At 36.9% G+C, this 24,679-nt stretch overlaps 1 protein-coding gene across 3 annotated transcripts in view; it reads right to left on the bottom strand.

Moving 5' to 3' along the window:
• Positions 1-7,644: 7,644 nt before the first annotated feature.
• LOC131541623 (voltage-gated potassium channel subunit beta-3) overlaps positions 7,645-24,679 on the bottom strand; it is a 33,965-nt gene continuing 16,930 nt past the window's right edge. For 2 of the 3 annotated variants that reach the window (XM_058777490.1, XM_058777491.1), the window contains exons 2-14: positions 22,438-22,481; positions 22,047-22,084; positions 21,634-21,713; positions 17,977-18,021; positions 17,681-17,725; positions 16,984-17,027; positions 16,824-16,910; positions 16,639-16,724; positions 13,062-13,182; positions 12,074-12,168; positions 11,778-11,898; positions 11,450-11,538; positions 7,645-9,687 (exon numbers count right to left, since the gene is read on the bottom strand). In XM_058777490.1, the coding sequence (XP_058633473.1) occupies positions 9,598-9,687; positions 11,450-11,538; positions 11,778-11,898; positions 12,074-12,168; positions 13,062-13,182; positions 16,639-16,724; positions 16,824-16,910; positions 16,984-17,027; positions 17,681-17,725; positions 17,977-18,021; positions 21,634-21,713; positions 22,047-22,084; positions 22,438-22,481 (985 nt within the window). In that variant the 3' untranslated portion in view covers positions 7,645-9,597. Of the gene's footprint in view, positions 9,688-11,449; positions 11,539-11,777; positions 11,899-12,073; positions 12,169-13,061; positions 13,183-16,638; positions 16,725-16,823; positions 16,911-16,983; positions 17,028-17,680; positions 17,726-17,976; positions 18,022-21,633; positions 21,714-22,046; positions 22,085-22,201; positions 22,278-22,437; positions 22,482-24,679 lie in introns of those variants that run through there. The other variant, XM_058777492.1, reaches the window with a different exon arrangement.

Below are 24,679 nucleotides of genomic sequence, written 5' to 3'. Positions count from 1 at the left end.
AATAACTTTTTTGTAATTCTGTGCTTGCAGATAATATAATATTAATCAAATAAAAGGCAACTTAATTGTACTTAAAGAGACATTTTTATGACTGTTTCTTAAACACTTAAGTGCACTATATAATAATATCAAATTAAATGTTGTACTTTAAAGTACATTTTAAACTATTATGTTTTAATCTGTTGTTGTGATTTAAAGAACCACTTATTTTAATGCGTTGGCTAACACACTAAAGCACATGTAAAGTACTTTACTATTTTAAGTGTAGTGTTATTCGATACATTACTTAATATATTTTAAATATACTGAATTGCAACTTCATCATTACAAATGTGCATTTACAAATACATTCAAATGCATGACATACAAGTTTCTATAGAAATGACATTCAATTATATTTTAGTTTACCGTAAATGCGTGTCAGTACAAGCTACTTTGACAATCTATATTGTACAGTATAAAGCGCTATAAAAATAAAGGTGACTTAACTTTTGAAAATTGCTTCTGTGGCTCTGTTTCATGTGCTGCGTCATGACATTGATGCTATGGGAATACTCCTATGTGAGCCTGTGTGGAAAGTATGGCAATTCACTTGGCTGCCAAACAATGGTAACGTAACTGCATCACCAAGAACATTAAACAGACACTGAAATGCATGTCACCAGCTTCTTTGTCTTCAGGAAGCCATTTGTTTTAGCCACTTTGAGGAAGCTCTGCTCATGCCTGGCTCTTTTCAAGAGCATTGAGAGTCAGCCATCTGCACCCTGTGGTTCAGGTCCAAAGTCTGCCAAGGTGGCGCGCCAACTCGGGTCATAGGGGTCCCAGATGGAGTTGGCTGATGAGGTGGGCTCTGCCCTTTCTCTTGCTCCACGCCAGACTCTGAGAACCTAGTTCTTAATTCGGAAGCTGATTTCGGGGATGCTCGCTAGATATCTCTCCCGTGCTTTGGCATCATCAATTAAAAAGGTGTACAAGGCTGTTAAAGAACTGGACTCTGGCAAGGGTCTTTATCCCGAGTCAGTCAAAGAACTCCAGTGGGCCACAGAATTAGCCCTCTGTGCCACTAAGCAAACAGCCCATTCCAGTTCGATAGCTGTGTTGGTTGCCATGAAGAGACATCTGTGGCTCAAATTGTCTGGCATTAGGGAGAAAGAGAAAAGCTCACTTCTGGACACCCTGCTTTTACCGCCTGGCCTGTTCATCAACACAGTTAATACTGTAGACAACACGTTGCAGGTGGCCAAGAAGCAATCAGTGGTGTTTAGACAATTTCTCCCTCACTGGAGCCAGGAGCCATAGGCTTCCAAAGCCAGCCCAGGCCATGCCCCAACTCCTCTCTACAAAGAAGCAGGAGATTGAGGTTCCATTACATCAAGACTTTTCTCCTCCTCTGAGCCCTCTGGGGACTCTTCCAAAAACCATACCACCTCTGGTGTTTCGGGAGGCGGCAATCCCTAATGGGGATTCAGCAGATCATGGAGAGTAGCATCCTCATATAACGTAGTTCATTCCTCTTGAAGAGGCAGGGCACTCTTTTCTCAATGAATCTTAGAAAACAAAGTTTGGGGGTTCCTTCCCAGTTTCATCAAACGACCCCCGTCAAAAATCAATTCAGGTTTTTACAGCCATTACCATCTAGTCCGCAAAAGGGATGGGGGGTTGCATCCAATTTTAGACATGCAGGCTCTGAACCATACTCTTTCAATCTGTAAGATTGGCTCATCAAGATTGTCAGTCTAACTCAAGGGAGTTAGTAAGAGGGAGTTAGGCATCGAGATGTCATTCTGGTTCACTTGAGACGTCTGAGTTAGAGACTGAATATCAAGAAGAGTGTCCTCTCACTGAGTCAGAGGACAATTTTTCTGGGGGTGGTGTGGGACTCAACTTCCATGTAGGTACAATTGTCCCCTGCTCGAATCAAGTCCTTATTTGTCACCTTGAAAGACTTCAGGCTGGGTTGAGAATTCCTGTCTGTCAATTGCTCTTATGGCAGCCATCACCAACATGACACCTTTGGGGCTTCTGCTACCATTTCAGTTGTGGCTCTAAAGTCACAACTAAGGATAAGTGTTACATGCAGAAGCCTTTGTTCCCCTTCTGTGTGGAAGGAGCCCTGGTTTCTCATCACCCTGGGTCCCACACTGGGTGCCTCAAGATGGTAGCTACAGATGCCTCCCTTGCAGGTTGGGAAGCAATCCTGGATAAATTGCACAGCCATCTCATTTGGCACATAAACTGTCTTGAGATGAAGGCTCTATTTTGGGCTACTTCTCCTGGACCTAAGAGGCTACCACATGTTGATGTGGATGGACAACACAACAGTAGTCTGATGTATAAATCAGCAGCAAGGTCTGCTTTTGTGCCCCCTGTTCAAGTTGGTGCAGTAGATACTGCTCTGGGCTTAAGTCAAACTGAGTCAAAGAGTTTGTATTCCAGGGCATTCATATACGGGAGCAGACATCCTGTCGAGACAGGGGCTGAAGCCTGGGGAATGGAGATTCCACCCCAAGGTTAATTTGGCAGAGATTTGGCATACTGTGCCTGTTGGCCTCTGAAGAGACGACCCACTGTCTCCTCTAGTTTTTCCTTGCACCTGCAGCTCTGCTGGGGTTGGATGCCATGGTACAGGTCTTTATGCATTTCCCCCGATCGCTCTGCTCTTCTTGTCAGAGTTTGCCAGGATGGAGTTTATTGCTAGGGGCTCTATTCTGGGTGACCCGAGTGTGGTTCTTGGACCTAATATCTCTCCTGGAAGGCTCTCCTTGGTTGATTCTGATCAGGTGATACCTTATCTCCCAAGCATGGGGCACACTCTTTCACTCCCAGCTCGAGATATGAAAGCTATGGGTCTTCCAACTGAGGTTATTGAGACCATTCTGAATACTGGCGCTCTCTTCACTAGAAAGCTTGCCACGACGTGGGATCTCTTTGAATCATGGTGTGCACAACACCAAGCTGACCCAGTCCACTGCACAGTTGGTTCAATGCTGGAATTTCTACAGGAGCACTCCACAGTTCCAGATGGCTAAGGCCTATCTGCAGACCACGAGTTCCTTCCTGGATTTTTCTATAGTCGTGGAAGGGTTACTGGGATTGGTAAAAGCTGACCCCAGTGTTCTTCTAAATTTCTTTTGTGCTCCACAGAAGAAATAAAAGTATACAGGTTTGGAACGACATGAGAGTACGTAAATGATGACAGAATATTCATTTTTTGGTTAACTGTTCCTTTAATATAATGTGTTGCCTCATGTTGTCCTGTTGTGCATGAGTTGAGCATAAATGTATTTTATAAATAGATGAATATATTAAAGGGTTAGTTCACCCAAAAATGAAAATTAGTCCATGTTTTACTCACCCTCAAGGCATCCTAGGTGTATATGACTTTCTTCCTTCAGACTAATCCAATCGGAGTTATGTTAAAAATTTTCCTGGCTCTTTCAAGCTTTATTGTGGCATGGGTGGGTGTTTTTGTTCAACAGTCCAAAAGTAGTGAAATAAAGAGCATCCATCCATATTAAAACGCACATCACACGGCTTCAGGGGGTGAATAAATGCCTCCTGTAGCGAGTCGATGCGTTTTTGGAAGAAAAATATCCATATTTAAAATGACATAAAAAGTTTTGTGTAACTTCCGCTAACTGTCATATGCGCATTTACGAGAGACTGCCTTTCCGGTGGATGCTGTAGGATGCAGGCGTAGCGCATTCGCGTGTGAGTCTCACAAAAACCAACGTTTGTGTACAGGAGCAAAGGAAGCAAAGTTTCCTTACTTTACCAAAGGAAAACCAGTCTCCTCTTGACTTATATCGAAATCCTCCAACATTTTTCTTTACAAATCCTCGTTTTGTGCTTCTAATTCGTGACCGGCGTTATGTCTTGTTCTCTCTCCGTCGCGCTGCCGCAGTCGTGACTAATCACCGCCACGTGTGCTGCGCATATACATCCTTTGTCATCCCCCGGAACGGCTTGCACGTATGACAGTCAGTAGAAGTGAAAAAAGGTGTTTATATCGTTTTAAATATGGATATTTGTTTTACAAAAACACATTAGAGCCTTGTGATGTGCGTTTTAATATGGATGGATGTGCTTTATTTCACTACTTTTGGACTGTTGAACAAAAACACCTGCCCATGCCATTATAAAGCTTGAAAGAGCCAGGACAATTTTTAAGTAGAACATTTTGAGTAAAACATTTTTGGGTGAACTAACCCTTTAAGTATTTGTCAAATAGCTTAATCAGAATACTGATTAATTGAATTGGTACTGAATAACAAAAATGCAGGTTAATCCATCATAAAACAATAATAAAAATCATGAAGTTTCTGCATGGGCTATATACACTTATGAGCAATAATGTATCTGAATTCTGTTCAACTCAACAATAATGCGCAAGACGTTTAAGTATGCAGTTGTGTAAGATTTCATCAGATAAAATCATCGGTGTATTAAACTCACAGCTGTGTCATACAGTCTGACTACACAACCAGCACAAACACTGAGTGTGATGGACACTGCATACATTATGTGCTTATTTATACAGTGTTACACAGACTTTGGATTCTCTTTTTAGGTGAAAAAAAAAAGGTGAATATACCTTGACAAATTGGTCAAACAAGATTTTTTTGTTTTTCCTTCATTACAATTATCGGTAACACTTTAGAATAGGGAACACTTATTCACTATTAACTGCGACTTTTCCCTCAATAAATTCCTAATTTGCTGCTTATTAATAGTTAGTAAGGTAGTTGTTGAGTTTAGGTATTGGGTAGGATTAGGGATATAGAATAAGGTCATGTAGAATAAGGCATTAATATGTGCTTAATTACTACTAATAAATGACTAATATTCTAGTAATATGCATGCTAATAAGCTAAGAGACCCTAAAATAAAGTGTTACCAAATTATCATAACTTACGTTTAGTTCCTGATTTTTTTAATGCATTTTTTCCCTTTGATTATGGGATGAAATGTAGTATGTTTTTTGGCAGTTTTTTAATTTTTTGTTGTTGTAAGATTCACTTAGGCAGAGAATATCCTGAATGTCAAATCACTTTTAAAATGTTGAATTCATTTAAATGACCTTTTACATGTGAATCTATAATGACAATGTACTTTTATTATGCGAGTTGTGAATTTGTCTTTTGGATGACCTTCACAACACAGACGTATGTGCGCATGAATTCTTGCGTGTAACATGCAAGTGTTGTTGTGATTGTCATGCTCTCCAGTAGCTGACATAAATGACACCTGTGACAATAGTTTTCTCCACACATTTTAAAGGCAAGCAATATACATTCAGTACAGGGCTTGTTTCTTGTTTGTTTGTTTCTTGTTGTTGTTTTTTTTTCCTTTTTCATTTTTTTCTTGTTGCATGACAGTAAATTTAACATATTCAGGCAAAATTACCATATGAGGGAGTGCACTAAATGTATATATACATTAGTTCAGGTTAACTAATGATAGTTCAGTCTTGCTAATAATTATGTGGATTAAAAAAGTTCAGTCATTTCAATGCCTTTCCAACTTGCCAACTCGGGTACAATACTTACATAAATCATTGATCATTATAAATACAAAGAGACATTAGAACCAACCAGTGCTGTAGAGAGAATACAGAAGTGAACTAGAATTACCACTAAAGAGACTTGCGTTACCCCATTAAGAAGTGACCCAGGACCAGCTTGACCATTCAACCTTTACTTTTAAATATGCTAAGAAAAAAAGCATAACTGATCTCAGATCTGTCAGTGCTCATTATTCTCTCCAATCCCAACTCTGTTTAATAGAGTAAAGCTTAGCTGAATAAGTAGCAGTCTTGTAATTTTGAGAAGGCTACAGCATTCCAATAAAAATGCCAAAGAACATAAAAATAAAGAATGAGATTCTAATTGTAATAAAAACAGTGAATCTTGCTAGCTTTGCTGATCTTGGTCTAGGTTTCTCCAATGCAACTCATATTACACATATTGTAAAACCGATCTTAGTTTAATATAAAGGGGTTAATCCTGTCTGTGCCTGTTTATTGTGCTGAACTAAATCTTTTTGCCTTTTTGTTTTTGCCTGGGTTCAGTAGAATTAAAAGAGTAGTTCACCATGTGAGTTACTGCAGAAAATAACTTGAGCTTATGTTTTAGTTTGTATAAACAAAAACTATTTACAGTAACGCACTTGCATTAATGGAAGTCTGTGGGGCAAGGCACTGTACTGTTATAAATGCTAAAATACAATTTTGAAAGTGTAACCACAAGACTAGACACAAAGCTAATGTGAGAATATAATTTGCTAATCTTCTCTGTGCAAAGTATATGTGGTGCACTTGCCCCTTCGATGTTCATTGTAAATACATTACTGTAAACAACATTTGTATCAAGTCCAAATAATTTTCTGTGGTAACTGGGTTATGGGACAACTGGAGTTACGAACCACGTTCTGAGGCACTGCACACTGTGATATTCTATGATGGCTGATGGGAAATTGACAGTAGTTACTTAATCAAGCCAATCTGTGTCTTTCAATCTGAAACCATGGAATGACACAAACACGTTTTAAAAGTGAAGCGCTTCGCTTTTCATTGTCACTGACGCAGCTTGTATTTGTCAAACACACAAAGCAATACTAGCACAGTTCTCTGGTCATGTTAACTTATGACCTTCATGACTATTTGTGAACTATGATCTTTAAATTATGACTCTGTCCACTTAGTGCAAAGGATGCTGACCGCCCCCACACATATGATGCCTTGCAAAAGTATTCAGACCACGACCCAATTCTCAGTTTATAATGAACTACATATGAAGGTGAAGTGTGTATCTTGCACAAAACAGATTTTGAAAAATTTTCAAACATCCTTTTTGCCTGCCATTATTCAAACAAACAGTCCCTGCTATATCTGGCCCAGACAGACTTCTCAAACAGATTGCACTTCCATTTGGTGCTGCTACTAGTGCAGAAGTTCTTTCATATTTCCTAAATACTCTAATTCAATACAGGATATAAAACTTATATAATAATATAATAAGAAAATATTCTTAGAAATTATTATATTATATTATATTAAGAAAATATTCTTTAAATTAATTGTTCACAAAATATTTAAGCCACTTAAAATGCAACTGTCCATGGAAGATAATTTCTGCCATGGAATTAAAAAAAGATTTTTGTGAGAAATGCAATTTTTCAGCATGTTGCTATGCATTTGGGTTTTCTGGTTGCTTTAGGGTGTTGCAAGATTCTGTGTGGTTGCATACTGCTCCAAGTGAAAAGAGCCCATCACCAATCAATATTCTTTTTTAGTAAAAACGGCTGAAGCTTGAGAGAAAGCTCATTCAGCAGGACATTCAACATTAGCTGAAGAACAGAGAGCCAAATGTCCTGGAATGGCACAGTTATAGCACTGACGTCACAATCTGTGGCACTATTGGAACATTGTAATGCAGAAGGAACATCTGACTAATCTCAAACAACCTGGAGCAAATCCGCATGGTAAAAAAAAAAAAGGCCAAAATGACATCTGGACAGTGCGTTCATGCATTCATACTGCGAAAGTCTGAAAGCTATCATTGCTGCAAAGAATGGCTCTACAAAATTTAGATTATCAGTTTTTCTTGATCTTTATTTTTCCTTTTTCTAAATGCTTATTATAGATATTATTGTTACAATTCATACGTGCATGTTTATTTTTTATCTATTTTCTTGCCTATTTTTGTAATTAAAATCCCTTTGAAACAAGCCACATGATTTGAGGTATTTTTCCTGCTTGTAGCACAAACAGTGAGCGTTCTAAATAAATAAATAACTGCAAAATGTGTACCTTTAGGGGAGCAACAGCTTGTCACTTGGGCAGAACTCTCAAAGGGACACATTTGTACGTTCTTTACCTCTAAAGGGTGCATATCAATCCCTTGGAGTTAAAAATATAACTTAAGATAGTAATATGTACTCTAAAGATCACATTATGAATCTTTTAGGGGTAAAGAAGGTACAAATGTGTCCCTTTGAGGGTTCCCCCCAAGTGATAAGCTGCTGCTTTTTTTTTTTGACAGTGTGGGATGAGTTATGCATCAGTTTAAAAGGTTAGTTCACCCAAAAATGAAAATTCTGTCATTAATTACTCACCCTCATGTTGTTCTAAATCCGTAAAACCTTTGTTCATCTGCGGAACACAAATTAAGATATTTTTGCTAAAATACTCTCCAAAATGCCGGAAGATGGTAGCTCGGGGAGAAGAATTGTTGAATAAATTATGTTATTATTGTTTTCTTTGAGCACAAAAAGTATTCTCGTAGCTTCGTAAAATTACGTTTGAACCACTGTTGTCACATGGACTATTTTACCGATGCTATGTTTCTGGACCTGGGAACAATGCAGTTGCACTGCGGCCTACAGAGGGTCAGGGAGCTCTCAGATTTTATCAAAAATATCTTAATTTGTGTTCTGAAGAGAGTAATTAATTAATGACAGAATTTTCATTTTTGGGTGAACTAACCCTTTAAGTTTACTGAGAGTTAGGTGTTTGTTAAGAATAGCACTAATGACTAAAACAGCTGTTTTTAAAAAAGTAAATTGGTGAGGGTCTGAATATATTTGCAAGGTGCCGTATACACACTCACACGCCACTCCCCTAACTGCACAAACTCTCTTAAAGGGACAGGTGCACCATTGTAAACACAAGGAGAGATGGAAAGGAGGGAAATGGAGGAAGACTTGTGATGTGTCCAAACAGCTGTTTGCAGTTGCTGCATGTTGTTCCTGTCACACGCCGGAGTGTTTGCCACGCTCTCCTGCACAGCGAGAATGAAATGTGACAGGCAGTGAACACCCCAAAAAAACGGGACGGGCAGCTTTCAGAAGCATCTTCGCTTGGCGTCACACAGCGTCCATTTTCCGAGTCACTCAGGTGCAACACCAGCAACAGAGAGTTTGATTCAAAGTGTCACTGTATGCACACGTATTCGTACTTCACACCCGCACAACTAGGCCCATGCGGAATCTGCACAGATTTCCGCTGTACGCCCGTGATCTGCGAAGTCCTACACATCGTTTGCCCCGTGCATGTCGGTTTAATAAATATTTTGCCAAATTTGACAATGCTTTCAGCTGCCAATAAGAATATACCACTCTTAGCTCCACTTTTATCACATTTGATCCATTTCACAGAATTTGGCAATGGAAATTCGGCAGTGGAAACAGTGGAAGTCTGCAGCGGAAACTACAAGAAAGTCTGCAGATTCCGTCTGGGCCTGCTAATAAACAAGCTTTTTGCCACTTTCATTCCATTCTCCTCCTACAATCGACAGTACTTCCTCGTGGAAGACTGAGACTTCAGTCTCTCAGAGTAAAGATAACAGTTGTTGTTCGTCGCATTTCTGTGATGTTGCAGACAGCCGTTTCCGTGTTTAATTCGTAGGTTATGTTCGGATACTTGAGTAGGGTTACAGAGAGCAGTGCGGTATGGGCTGGAAGCATGTTGCAGAAGGCATGCAGGTGTTGTAATATACGGGAGAGCAGAAAAGCGATGGTACGCCGTTTTCCATCTTTTCCCCCTTGCTTTCTTTGTCTTTTCTGGCTGCACATGTTCATGTCATCGCTCTGGTTCCCTCACGCACGTGACTCTTTCTTGGAGTGAGGCTTGTTGCCCAGGAGAGCATCTATCTCGCTCACAGTCTGAGGCGTCATCTGAGACAGCATCTAGTGAGAATATGAAAATCATGTTATTAAGAAGTATGTCCTTATTGTAAGATGCCTTTTTTTGAAAGAAGTGAATACTTGTTCAGCAGAGATTCATTACATTGATCAAAAAAGACAGTAATTTCTGTTTCAGATAACTTTCTATTCATCAAAGAATCGTGAAAAAATGCATCACGGTTATAAAATATATCAACTATATATAAAATAATATAAAATCACTTTATAGTTAAAATTATAATCAAGAACTTAAAATTTGCTTTAGTATGTTAATCAACACGTCAAAATAAGTGTAATTTTTAAAGTCTGTAAAACATTCTTAAAAGTTTATTCTCTTTAAGTACACTTAAGTGGTCTATTATTTCATTAATATTATATTATCTGCCAGTACAATTAAACATTTCTTTTTCACAACGGAATGATTTATGAAGGATAATGTGACACTGAAGACTGAAGTCACAGGAATAAATTACATTTTTAAATATATTCAAATAGAAAAATTTCACATTGTAATAATTTGTAGTGTATTTTTGATCAAACAAATGCTCACGGTGAGCATAAGAGACTTTTTTAAAGGGATAGTTCACTCACAAATGAAAATGTTTTACTCACCCTCAAGGCATCCTAGGTGTATATGACTTTCTTCTTTCAGATGAATCCAATCAGTTATTTTAAAAATTGTCCTGGCTCTTTCAAGCTTTATAATGGCATGGGCGGTGTTTTTCTTCAACAGTCCAAAAATAGTCATCAATCCATATTAAAATGTGCATCACACGACTCTGGGGTGTGAATAAAAATCAATGCATTTTTGTAAAAAAAAAAATCCATATTTAAAACAGTTTTGTGTAACTTCTGCTAACTGTCGTATGCACGTTTACGAGAGAGTCTCACCAAAATTTGTTTACAGGAGCAAAGGAAGCTAAATTTCCTTACTTTACCAAAGGAAAACCAGTCTCCTCTTGGCTTATATCAAAATCCTCTGACATTTTCTTTACAAATCCTCGTTTTGTGCTTCTAATTCGTGACCAGCGTTTTGTTTTGCTCTCTCTCCGTCGCGCTTCTGCATTCGTCACTAATCACCGGCGCTTACGCTACGCATACGTCCTACATCATCCGCTGGAAAGGCTTCCGCCTACGACAGTTAGGAGAAGTTGAAGAAAGGTGTTTATAACGTTTTAAATATGGATATTTTTCTTACAAAAACACATCGATTTGCTACAGGAGGCCTTTATTCACCCCCCGAAGCCGTGTGATGCGCATTTTAATATGGACTACTCTTGGACTGTTGAACAAAAATGGCCCATGCCATTGTAAAATTTGAAAGAGCCAGGACAATTTTTAATATAACTCCGATTAGATTCGTCTGAAAGAAGAAATTCATATACACCTAGGAAGCCTTGAGGGTGAGTAAAACATGGACTAATTTTCATTTTTGGGTGAACTATCCCTTTAAAATCTTTCCAATCCTAAACTTATAAATGGTAGTGTGTGTGTGTGTGTGTGTGTGTGTGTGTGTGCGTGTGTGCGCGCACGCGCGTGTGCTTGACAGTACTTGCGAGGACCAAATGTCCTCACTAGTTAAAATTTAAATCTAATGTTCTGCTCATGTTTCTGTGATGGGTAAGTTTAGTGGTAGGGGTTGGATTAGCTGATAGAAAATATGACCTGATAGAAAATCGATGGAAGTCTATGCAATGTCCTTATTAAGATAATCAAACAAACGTGTGTGTGTGTGTGTGTGTGTGTGTGCGTGTGTGTTTGTTACCCGCAGGGCTCCAAGGTTCTCAAGAAGCTGGTCTGTATTGGAGACACCAAGAAGTACAGAACTGACCCCTTCGCTACGCAAACACCACGCTGAATGAGAGATTTCACAAAACCTTATTGTACACAAGACATTTGAAAGCACAGACCGTTCAATGACCATCTGATGCATATCGCACAATAATAACAAGCACTTTCTCAGTCTGGCATGCTCTAATTTGGCTAGCTGAATTTACACAACTTCCAGGAGTTGGGGAGTTCATATAAGTGGACGATTCTTGGACAAAATAAGCTTGGTGCTTGAGAGACACCAAAAGTATAGAGACACTCACCAATGGCGAGCTGAGCAGCCGTGCAGCCCAGCCTGTCAGCCACCAGGTGGAGCTCTTTGATTTTTGCCAGCTGTCTGCGCCCTTCTTCATTGTACACTCGCTCCTTTAGCCACTGATAGCCCTAATACACACAGTCACACAACTGAACATTTATCATTGCTCACATGGATTTATTCCATGATTATAATATGATTTAGATGATACAATTTCAAACCAAATAGCACTTGGAAATTGAAAAGAGATTCAGGAGAAGTGAGAGAAAATCCACTGCTGTCGACAAACTCTTTAGGACTCACTTTCATCGCGGCTCTTGAACAGTCTGGAACACCATCACTGTATTTTCCAGTGATCAGCCCGCATGCGAGAGGAGACCAGGTCATCGCTCCAACACCTGACGCAGCATGTGACAGTCACAAGACATGGAGTTAGAGTTGACATCTGTCCTAATTAAACCATGAACTTCAACTTTAAATTAACTAAGATGTTGAACATTAAAAAAGTTGCATTTGCAGCATAGCGCTGTAGAATAATACTTCAGTCAATTTTCTCTTTCAGTTTAAATCTTTTCTCGCTGGAGCAGGAGGTCAAGGTAGACACGGTAAATACATCCTGCCGTTTTATTCTGTATTGGTGAAATGTAGTTTTGTAGTACGAAACATCAAAAACAACAGAAATAGTTCATTCTTTTGTAGTAGCTATGTTTCACCAGTGACTAATTTCGGCTTTTAGCTTTCCCCCATCAGCTTCGAAGAGCTCTAACATAAAGTAGAGAGATTTGTCACAAGACATGTACGTCCCATGGCACGTTGAATACTTACGGGCAGCATATATATCAGTTTAGCAACTGCCATTGCAATGACATGATTTCTCTAAAACATTATTAGCTTAACTGCCAACATGTTTATTGTTAGCTACTTGAATAATTACACACTTGGTTTAATGGCATAGACATTTAAAGTAATTCTACATTGTATATTGTGGTAACACCACAATGACATGTACTTTAAACCTTTTAAGACTATTTAAAAAAAAAAAAAAAAAACTGTACTTGTAGATAATATAATCTTGATGCAATAAAAAGTCATTTGAGTGTGTTTAAATAGTCCACTTTCATGACTTTCTTAACAAATTTAAGTCATTTTAAAAAGCGCACTGTGTAATAATTAAAATTGAAATTGAAATTTAAAAAAAATAAAATAAAATAAAATAAATAAATGAAATGTTTCATTGTATGTTAAATGATGTATTTTAAATTGAATTCTAAGGGAACTCTTGTTGACTGACCGATCTTGTGGTAGAGCTCTGGCAGCTGCACCTCGACTTTGTCCCTCTGGAAATAGTGATACTCGGCCTGCTCACATACCGGTGGAATTAAATTAAACTGCCTCGCTACAGAGTACGCCTCCTAAATACACAAACACACAGAAAAGAAGGGGTTAAACTGTCCTTTCAGTGGCCCAGATCTTGACAATCAATTTAAACAGCAGTGTTGGGGAGTAACTAACTAACAGTACAGACATTGATTTAATACATTTTTTGCCAGTAGTAGTAGAAGTGTAGCACAACCAAATGTTACATTGATATTTTTAATGTAATAATCTATGGTTGTCTGTTTCTGCCACAGAATAAAAAATAAAAATAAAATATAAAAAGGCAACTTAAGTTTATATCTCACAATTCAGACTTTGTTTTCTCAGAATTGAAAGATATAAAATCAGATTTGCAAGATATAAAATCAGTATTGTGAGATATTACCTTGCAATTGCAAATTTATAACTCGCAATTTTCGAAATGTAAATTCTGAAAACAAAAGTCAGAAATGTGAAAGATAAACTCTGTGAGAAAAAAATTCTGAATATTGAGTCGCAATTAATAGTTTTTAATTCCGTGGCAGTGAAAAAACAGAATTGCGAGATATTCAGAATGCTCAGAATTCCGAATTTCTTTCTCACAATTCCATGTTTCAAAACTCAGAATTACTTTTTATTTTTATTTCGTGGCAGAAATGGCTTCCATAATATATTCACAAAATACACGTCCCATTTTTTTTTCATATGCAGCATTGGAAACTGCTGGAATCTGTTTAAAAAATTTATTGAATCCTTAAAGGGGTCATCAGATGCCCATTTTCCACAAGTTGACATGATTCTTTAGGGTCATAATGAAAAGTCTATAACATAATTTGGTTAAAATTTCTCAATGGTAGTGTAAATCAACACCCTTTTTAACTTGTCAAAATCAGCTGTTTTTAGCAAGCCGTTTTAGTGCATGTTCCTTTAAATGCTAATGAGCTCTGCTCACCCCGCCCCTCTCTTCCATGGGGTGCCTTTCTCATGAGACTGTTTACTTTAGCCGCGGAACTTGCTAACTAGCACACTATTAGGAAAGGTGATTTGCAAAGATTCATGCAAGAACCTTATACTCGCTTCTTCTGTAGGTGAAGCTGAATCATGAATGATTCGCGCAAACATAAATGCATTTAGGCAGATCGAGGATGCATTAACGTAATCCTCTGCGTCTTCAGCGGCTCAAATGCCGGGAGTAAATGACGGCTGCTATTAGGGCTGCACGATATATTGCATGCGATAGTCATGCGCATCTAGTCAGTAAAGCCGGTTCCGTGATTAGCGCTAAATCTCCATCACCTGTTTTCAAATGGAGCGGCATTTAATACACAGAGCCGTAGTTCACTGACAAGCTACGCAATATCACGTTCAATATCACAGGCGATTCATCTGCGATTCTGAGCGCAAATTGCGTAGTTTGTCAGTGATCTACGGCTGATCTACGGTGATGGAGATTTAGCGCTAATCACCGAACCGGCTTTACTGACTAGATGCGCATGACTATCGCATGCAAAATATCGTGCAGCCCTAGCTGCTATGTTCATTATTACATCCAACAACAAAACACCTCAATCGCTTAGGAGCCATTCTTGTCTACTCCTGCTCTGGCATCGAAACAGTGGTGGACTGATGACAGCTCACTCAGGGCGGGTCTAAGGTAAAACACCAGTGTCAATCAACAATCGTGGGAGGGGCCTGGGTCTGTGTGACGTCACACAGACAGGCATCTGAGAATGGCTTGATATGAGAAAGGGGAAATTATTTAACGAGATTTAAAAAAAAAAAACACTGGGTGGATCTTTGTCATTATAGGGTGCTTTTGTACACACACTGCCAACACACATTTCAAACAACTTGTAAAAGTGCATGTCACATCCAATGACCCCTTTAAAGGTCCCATGAAATCAAAATTGAAGTTTTTTGGGTGTTAATATCAATATGTTAGTCGTAAGGTTATCTGTATGCCAGTGTGCTCCAAAACAGTGACAAAATTCGCATTTAGAAGATATAAGCATTCAAAGCTTGCAGTTTGTCACTTCCGCCAAAACGGCTCAATGATTTTTTTTGAGGTCATATCGTACTTCATCTTCTCATCAAACTTTCTGTCCAATCAAATGCTCCCTAGAATTTGAAGTGCCCACCCCCTACACTATAAATAGACGCTGAAGCCGCGGCTGAGATTGGTCACTTGTTTATAGAATTAATATTTTCTGTACAGTGAGTGGCACGTAGTGCACTATATAGGGGACAGGGAACGATTCAGACAATGTAATTATGCTTTCCATTGAGGAAAAAAGAAGTCTGGTTTCGCGCTGTGTCACGCTAACCACTGCACCGCACACACACTCTGCTCCGGTCCAGAGACACTATACCACGGAGCGGATCACATGCGCAAGTACGTGCAGACCACAAAACGCATCGGACCTATTTAAATTCTACACAGAATACTATATTTTATAGCAATATGGATGAGATTGTGGCTGTCAAACCCTGTCAAATGTGGCTTTACGGAGCTCAACGGCTCTGAACGGCTTTAGCCCAAGCTGTGATATAAACGAACGCTATTGGCTATTTTAAAAAGGGGTGGGGCTGCTTGATATGTCCCGCCCTGTCTTCCTGTTTCAGTTAAAATGACGTCAACACATAGAATAACGCTGCGTGTTTCAAAGCATTTCAGGGGACCTTTAAATCTTCTTGATAAAAGAATAAAAATGTTTGTGGTCAAAATTTGGGTCAAATGTAGTTTCATCACTAAACTATGTTTACATATAAATATGCTTGTTCAAGTTAGATGTTAGTTTGTTCAACATGCTTGAGAAAAATAGAAATAAAAATAAAAATGATATTGCTGGATAGTCAATTTTAAAAGGCATTATCCCCTTATGTCTTAATGAGTTGCTTGACTTGGTAATTTTAACTACTTTAAACTGCGAGTACCTTTTGGTTTGACTTACATGAGAAACAGATAAGACACAGGAATGCTCATGAATTCTGTGGTAACACTTTTTGTTTAGGGACCAATTCTCACCATTAACTAGTTGAAGAGTTCAGATGCAAAAGCCTGTAAGTGCCATCTGAAATTTTCTTCTAAAATGAGCATTTTTATTAGGCTCCTATATTTATGTTCAGTTATTTCACTTTAATTGCATAGAAAAGGACCTATACATTGCCATTACAGTAAAATTACCGAACCTAAACATAGGAGCCTGATAAAAATGCTAATTTTAGAAGAAAATTTCAGAAGCCACTTAGAGGCTTTTGCATCTGAACTCTTTAGTTGCTTATTAGCATACATATTACTAGTATATTGGCTGTTTATTAGTACTTATAAAGCACATATTGATGCCTTATTCTTCATGACCATATTTTAGATCTCTTAATCCTTACTGACTAGCTTACCTTAACAGCAAATTAAGAGTTTATTGATGCAAAAGTCGTAGTTAGAATATAATGAGAATTGGTCCCCAGAATAAAGTGTGACCAATTTTGGTGTATTGAGAGAAGAGAGACCGTACCATGATCTCCATGGCACTCCAGCGTGACGTGCCCCAGTACATGGCCATACCCTGGTTTATAACAAATGTCATCGCACGCACTACCTCTGTAAAGACAAACACACAACAGCACTTGTGATAAGCGATATGCCATAAATTATGCATCTGTAACACATGCCATGAAAGATGTAAAAGAAATTACAGACCTTCCATAGGGCTGTTCACATCGCTTCGGTTGGCAAAGACAATATCCACATAATCCAGCTGTAGTCTAGACAGCGAACCTCTGAGACCTGTAAGACACATCACCATTACTGTCTGTCTGCTTTAACGGGATCCTCTTATTAGTCATAAGCAGCACTTTACCTTCTATGATGTGTTTTCTGGACAGGCCTCTCTCTGTCTCTGCCCTGAGGATTATGAATGCAAATGTCAGAGAGGATGTGGAGTCAGAAAACCTCTCGATGAATACACACAAAATACAATGCTGCAATGCAATCAGCATGCTGCAACATGGATACTGAATAACCTATATTTTAAACACAATATTTTCATTTTATTTGTATATTATGTAAGCTTGTTTCTGCCACTGAATAAAAAATAAAAATTTGCAATGTTTTATCTCACAATTATGACTTTGTTCTTGCCTTTGCAAGTTTATTTCCCCCAATTCTGACTTTTCTTCTCACAACTTTGAGTTTTTTTCACAATTGGTCTTTTCTTCTCAGAATTGTGAGTTGATATCGTGATTAATTTAGTGACGGAAAACGGATCGCAACTAACTTTTGGATAAAAGTTTGTAAAATTGTTTATCTTCAAAATATAAAGTGTTTTCAACAATTTTTTATTTTGCATTTATTGATTGTTGATTCTGCAGATTTACAAATTGTCACATACTTCAGTTGCTGATCACCTAAGATTTATAGTTAAAGAACAAAGAGACAAATAGTTTAAGAACCTTTATTTTAGAACTTGTGCTGTTACAAATATTCATTTTGATACTATTCTGAATCTTTTGTGTTGGTCTGAATATACTACAAGATAGAACTGAACAGATACTCACTGTCCTCCCCAGTAGATCTTAGTCGTTACGACATAACTGGACCGTCTGAAACAGATTTTTGGGGAAAAATGGTGCTTATTATAGTGAGGACAAACCTAATACAGTCCTACTTTTTTTTTTTTCAAAAAATTGATCCACGATTGACCATAAGCAGAGCACAGAAATACAGAAATTCAAGATAAAACATTTTCCATAAATTGAGGAATATGTACAGTAGGCTGCGTTATTCATGTACTCAAACTGCTTTGCCACAAAATTAATCAAAAATGACAGACATAAGAATAAAAGCAGGTCACCTCCAGCCTTTCTTTTTGATGATATTCCCTAGAGTGATTTCAGCCCTGCGGAAAAATAAAGACACAAAATCTGAAAATATATTTTATTATTATTACTATTACACTACAAATTAAAAAAAAAGAAAAAACGTTTCAGTCTCAATCTCAGTCTAGTTTTCTAGAAAATACCTTCAGCATTCTTAAAGCAGATTTTACCTGAGAACCAAAAATGCCAAATGATATTACAGTGGTCATATTATATATTTTTTTAACATTACAAAAACATTTTTAAACATTACAGTTTATTATATTATATTATATTATATTATATTCAAAAATTGTATACATGCATTTTTTGACTTGCATAAAACATAAATGCCACTTAATGTACAGTTATTTTGCTTATTATCCCTACACAGTTATTTTCAGATTAATCAATTCACATTTACAGGGTTTAAGAATGTGGGAAAGACTAAGATAGCAACAAATGCGAGAGGGGCAACAACACGACAGAAAGAACAAGAGGAGGCTGAAGGGAAATAGAGAGAAATAGAGACTGAGAGCAAAAGATAAAAAAAATCCACAATCACACTTTTACAGGAGCCTCCACTATCTGCACACATTAAAACAAGTGCTGTTTATCTGAAGACACCAGCGAATAAAGCAATGATATCCAATAATTTAACATAAAATAATCACTATTACTATTTCTTATGCTTTGGTCACGATGTCTAAATAAGTATTAAAGCATTTAACTTGACTCACATTGTTTGGTTAGGGGACATGAATGATAGCTTAAAGACAGAAGTAAAAACTATAGTTTTATTCCAGTAAAACTTCAAATGAACGGAAATTAAAAGCTTCTAACATGAAATAAAAAGTAAAGGAACAGCCAAACTAATGACCTTGTGATTGGAGATGAGGTTCATCCAGGTTTCTTGCATTTATTTGTAGTACTAATGTCTGAAATTAAATGGTGCCTTAGAGAAGTGAGGTTGATTCCATTACAGTTCAATTTGAGAGGCAAGTTCAATAAAAACCCATGTAATGTCAGCACATTCAGGAATTCTGCTGATGTGAAAGCAGAACTGACTATGTGTGACCATGTAAGTCCTAATGTAGGTCACCAGAGGTGTCTGCCAGCCAGATGCCCGCTGTATGCAGGACTTTGGAAGCGTGAAATGGAAAGACATGCTTCTTCAACTGTAGTGACCTGTGCATTTAAGAGTGACCTGGCTACTAGCATCGACTCTTTCCAAACTATTTCCTAAATAGATTCGAAAAAAAGAAAGAAAGAAATAAACGCTGATCAACTATAAAATGAGTTTCAAAATACACAATATAGTTGGGTAGCCGTGTATGGATGTTTGCTAATCAACATCAATTTCGACAGGCCCTTTACTGCCTGACAAAAAAAAAAAAAAAAACGATTTATTGACACTTTAAATAAGATATAGAAAAAGTTGTGCATTTTGTTGTTTTATTTTTTGTTTGAGTATCATATTTGCTCCATCAGGATTTTATGGCTCATATAGTATAATACAGAAGAATATGGAGCTTATATTCGAGGAATAAAAAATATAATGCCATGCAAGTGATGACTGAGAGATAACCAAATAACCATTCCTCAAAAGCCTTATGATCATATTTGATATTTAAAAAAAATAAAATAAAATAAAATATATATAATTATAATCAAATAAACCTAAATTGCTTTAGTCCAGTAAATATACATCTGAAATTATTCCCAAATTTTTTTTAAGTTATTAAAAGTTATTACGTTTACTTTATAAACATGAGTAAAAATCATAAGCTGAAAGTGCATATTTTCACAATTATACTAAACGATCTTTTACTTGATAAAAACATATCAGTCAGATAACAGTAGGCATGTAGTAGATTGTGCACTACTGGTTTTTTTTGTTTTGTTTTGTTTTTCCCAGCAATGTTGTCATCATGTTGATCATTTGAAGACCTCAATTTGTGTATAAAATATGATCCAGTAGGCTTTATAACCTTAAGGAAAGTGCATGTTTGACAATGGTCAGTTTACAGTGTATGGATTTTTAAATATTCATTAATACCAGGTCATAAAAGATGCATGTGTAACCCTCCTAGCCAGATGCATAATAATTATAAAATAATTAGTTATTTGAAAATGGTTTTAGATGGAGTATAGCATGTCACACCACAGGACATGTTGACTTTTCAGGGGTAATTCATGTAATCTACACAGCTCCAAATGACGATCAGCATGTCGTTAGACAATCCCTCCAATCACAGAGATCTTCAAACAGCTTTTCAGTTCATTCCACCTTTTTTTTTTTTTTACCTAAGTAGCTAGGTTATATCACACTACATCAGGACTGTGAAATCCTGCTCCTGGTGGGCCGCCATCCTGCAGAGTTTAGCTCCAGTCTGCTCCAACACATCTGTTTAATTAGGATTGGAGCGGAACTCTGCAGGAAGCCCTCCAGGAGCAGAACTGGACACCACTACACCACTGCCTACAAATGAAGATCTCAATTCTGTGTAATCAGAAAGAGAGATGTAAAAAGAAAACAACCAGTGCTTTGTTAAAAAGAAGGGTACTTAATAAGAAGAAAGCTTATTAAGAAGAAAAGTGCTTATAAGAATGCTTATTAAGGAAATATTACACTTTAAAAGAATATACTTGAGTGTGAACTAAAATGAATGTTTTTAGACATGATAATTGCATGTTGATTGCAATAAAAATGTAATATAGTTTAAATTTATTTTAAATGAAATTTGCTGAGCTAGAGTATTTTGACCTACTTGCTTACATTTTTATAATACACTGTAAAAAATCAAAAGTTGAGAAAACTTAAAAGTTTAAGACAACCAGGAGATTTTTGAGATTTCTCAACTTGTTTTTGAAGGAGACTTTTTTAATTTTTTTCAACTTTTTGTTGTATAAACTGAATACAACAAGTTGAGAAAACTCAAAAATCTCCTGAAGCTAGTTGCTTTAAAATTGTAAGTTTTTTTTTTTTTTAATATATGGTTAAAGTGTACTGACAAGCATTTATGGTAAACTAAAATATACTTCAATGTCATTTAATTTTCATTGAAACTTGTATTTCAAAACATATTTGTAGTTGCACATTTGTAATGATGATGTTGCAGTTTAGTACATTTAAAATATATTAACTTTAAATGTTATATTGAATAACATACGGTACTTTAGTATAACGTGCTTTAGTATGTTAGTCAGCAAATTAAAATTTTTGGGTGATCTATTCCTTTAAATCATGACAAAAGATTATTAAAACTAAGATTTTAAAGTAAAATACTTTAAAGTAAAATTTTTGATTTGACTTCAAGTGTACTTGTGTGTTAAGAAATATATGAGCATACTCTTTAAGTACACTTACTTTAAGTGCCCTTTTATTTAATTAATATTATATTATCTAAAATTTGAATTTTTATGAAAAATATACTATTTTTGATTTTAAGTGCACTACAAGTCCACATTCAATAGTATTAAGCACACTTCTTTTTCACAAAATACATTCAGAAAAACATGTTTACTGGCAGGGACGAACACATATTCAGCCCCAAATCTATGTTTGTGGTCCAGTACTTGACAGGACAGAGGACTAACAGCAGAATGCAGTACACAGAATCTCTCATTCCATGCACTGGTGGGAATCGTACCTGCCTGAAGCATACACTTCTGCCGTGTCGAACAGATTTACTCCATTCTCATAGGCTATCGTCATCAAACTCTCCGCCATCTATAGAAAAGCATCCACACACAAACTCATGTAGAAGATGACAGAGATCTGGCCCCTTGAAGAAATCATCTTGGTGCAAAACATTTCAGTTACCACCGAAAAAGTATTTAAACTTGTGCAGACTATCATGCATTAGATATGTTTGTTTGCTTATTGACTACTGCATATATAGAAAAAATATATAAAACACTCAGACATTTCTCAGAATATCTTCTTTTAAGTTAGAATTTAAGTTACAGTATGGAATTACATGAGTGTGTAAATAAGTGTGTAAATAACATATATAAATAATAACATACCAAGATCATGTTTAAATTAAGAAAAAATTTTCACCTCATCGGAGATCTGAGATCCAAATGTCACCCAGGTACCTGTGGACAGAAAGACAGTGTGTGAGACAGCGTTACAAGAATTGGTAAAATAATGATTGATTTCAACAGATTTCCCAACATTCCCCCTGTCTGTCTTTGGTTACAATACAGCTATACCTGCCAAAAACCTCAGCCTGATGACTGAGCTAATGCTACTGTGTCAGGCTGGTTTAGATGCTCAGATGGATGTTGTGGCTTATTTATAGCTGTCAGTGCATAAGCTGGGATAAATGAAAGCATTTAAACATGGAAAAGATAGACACTTCAGCTTTAAATAAATAACTGACTCTCCAGTTTAAACTTTGAACAATTTCAGTCTTAAACAGAGATAACCAAAGCTTATAGTTACTCACCAAGACCCAAGCAAGAAACACGTAGACCCGACTTTCCAAGGTTTCTGAGAGAAAAAGTAAGAGAGAGAGAGAATTTACTAAACTGAATAATATTTTCAATATAGTTGTATCAAATTAATATTTGCTCGAAGATGTGCTATGTTGTCAATATAGTGACAGCTAACATCAAGCTTTAACCGTGACTGTATTCACTTATTCACTGCAGGATTTGCAAAAAAAAACAAAAACAGATGGAGCGCATTAGAAAAATGAATGCAACACTTCTGACTAAAACATACATTTTGCTACATATTACATTAAATACGCTTTTTGATGGATGTTAAATGCAGATTAAAATGCTACAACACAAGTAATTTGCTAATAATCGCTGTTTCGAACCGATTATCGGCCTGGCGGATTATTGGCGGATATTAAGCATTTTAATGGTTAATTTTCAAAACCGTTTGCCGATAATATAATTTAAAGGTGCAGTGTGTAATATTTAGAACGATCTATTGACAGAAATGCAATATAATATACATAACTATGTTTTCAGAGGTGTATAAGGACCTTACATAATGAACCGTTATGTTTTTATTAACTTAGAATGAGCAATTTATATCTACATACACCGCGGGTCCCCTTACATGGAAGTCGCCACCATGTTTGTACAGTAGCCCTTAAAGGACAAACAGAGCACGTTTCGTCACTATGTTGTTCTTGCAAATAAAACACTGACACAATGATGAACAAGTAACAATAATATTCGCAATAACATATCGATTTATTGAAACTAAGTAAATAGAATTCCTTAATTTACCTTTGTGAAGAAACCTCATTGCTGGCTACTCTTTGCTGTCTCAGACTACGACATCTTAGCCCTGTATCGGTCACCGTAGCTTCTCTAAAGTGAGGGGTGAGTGGGGGACTGAGCCGTTGGTTGCAATTCACAACCTCAACCGCTAGATACCGCTAAAATTTACACACTGCACCTTTAAAAGCATTTAAAGAAAGTTTTTGTCAGAGCCAATTTTGGCATATCAGTTTAAAATATCGGTTATCGGTCTACTTGATCTGTACATTTAGTCTGTGCTTCTATATTTATTTATTATGGGCAATCAGTTGTTTCATGTTTTAGAATGTCATATTTATATTTAGCCATTTTTTGCACATAACATAGAGCTTTCATAAACACATTATTACATTCACATCCACAATATGCAGGGTGTAGGATAACAAAAATAAAATTTGGCTTTTTGTAATATGATTAATTGATTACTCAAAGGCATAACTGACTGATTAATCGATTATCAGAATAATTCACATCCCTACACAATACATTTATGGATGTCAACTCTTCATCTTAACATCAGCTAGCATATATTGACTAATGGATATCGAGCAGTATTCAAAACCATTGTAAAATAGCAAATAAAAACGTGTTGAAAGCTATAGTAGCACCCTTGGTGTTTTAATTACAAATGCATGCTGTTTGCGAGAACACCAGTTGAAGTTCAGCTACGTGTTCCCTGTGCCTGCTTTTCATTTCAGATAGAAACAGAGAGATAGAAAGAGACAGATTGTCAGCGTGTTTAGATCCAGGCGGCTGAACCACGCTTTCTCTTCTCTGCATCTATTTTTGTTTGCCCGGCCAGTCTATTTATAGAAATGTTGCAACTGTGCATTTGTTTGCATCCCGTGTGTGTGTGTGTGTGTGTGTGTGTGTGTGAGAGAGAGAGAGAGAGAGAGAGTGTATGGAATGGACTATTCATTATATTGATATAGACATATTACCAGCCAAGACCGTGAGGAATTGCTAAATTAGTAGCATGAATCATTAATTTTATCTAAAAAAGCAGAGAAAAAAGGCACATCTATTCATCACATGAGAGGAATGGGTGAGAGAGGTAGCGAAAGCTGCAAAGTTCTTTCTCGCTGACACAAATATTTTCACTTTCTCTGTCATCCTTCATTTTTATCTTTTTCCATCCTTCGCTCTTTTCCACAGCGCTGCATTAGAACTGAATCATACACGCACGCACACATCTATATGCATGTATATGATGAGAAGCCTCGGGGGGGAAAACATGAAGATGATGGTGCTGAATATTCACAGTGGATGCTGCATGTTTACATGCAAGCATACACACACACACAAACACACATTTTTCTATCACATTTTTCTGTGGACTTTCTGTGATATTTTCCATCCTCTAAACCTAACTCTCACAGAAACCTGAAATATTAGTTTTGCAATGTATTT

Source organism: Onychostoma macrolepis, chromosome 05 (genome assembly GCF_012432095.1).
Source record: "Onychostoma macrolepis isolate SWU-2019 chromosome 05, ASM1243209v1, whole genome shotgun sequence".
Taxonomy (NCBI): Eukaryota; Metazoa; Chordata; class Actinopteri; order Cypriniformes; family Cyprinidae; genus Onychostoma; species Onychostoma macrolepis.
Note: the sequence above shows the minus strand (reverse complement) of the source record. Positions and strands in the feature narration are given on the sequence as shown.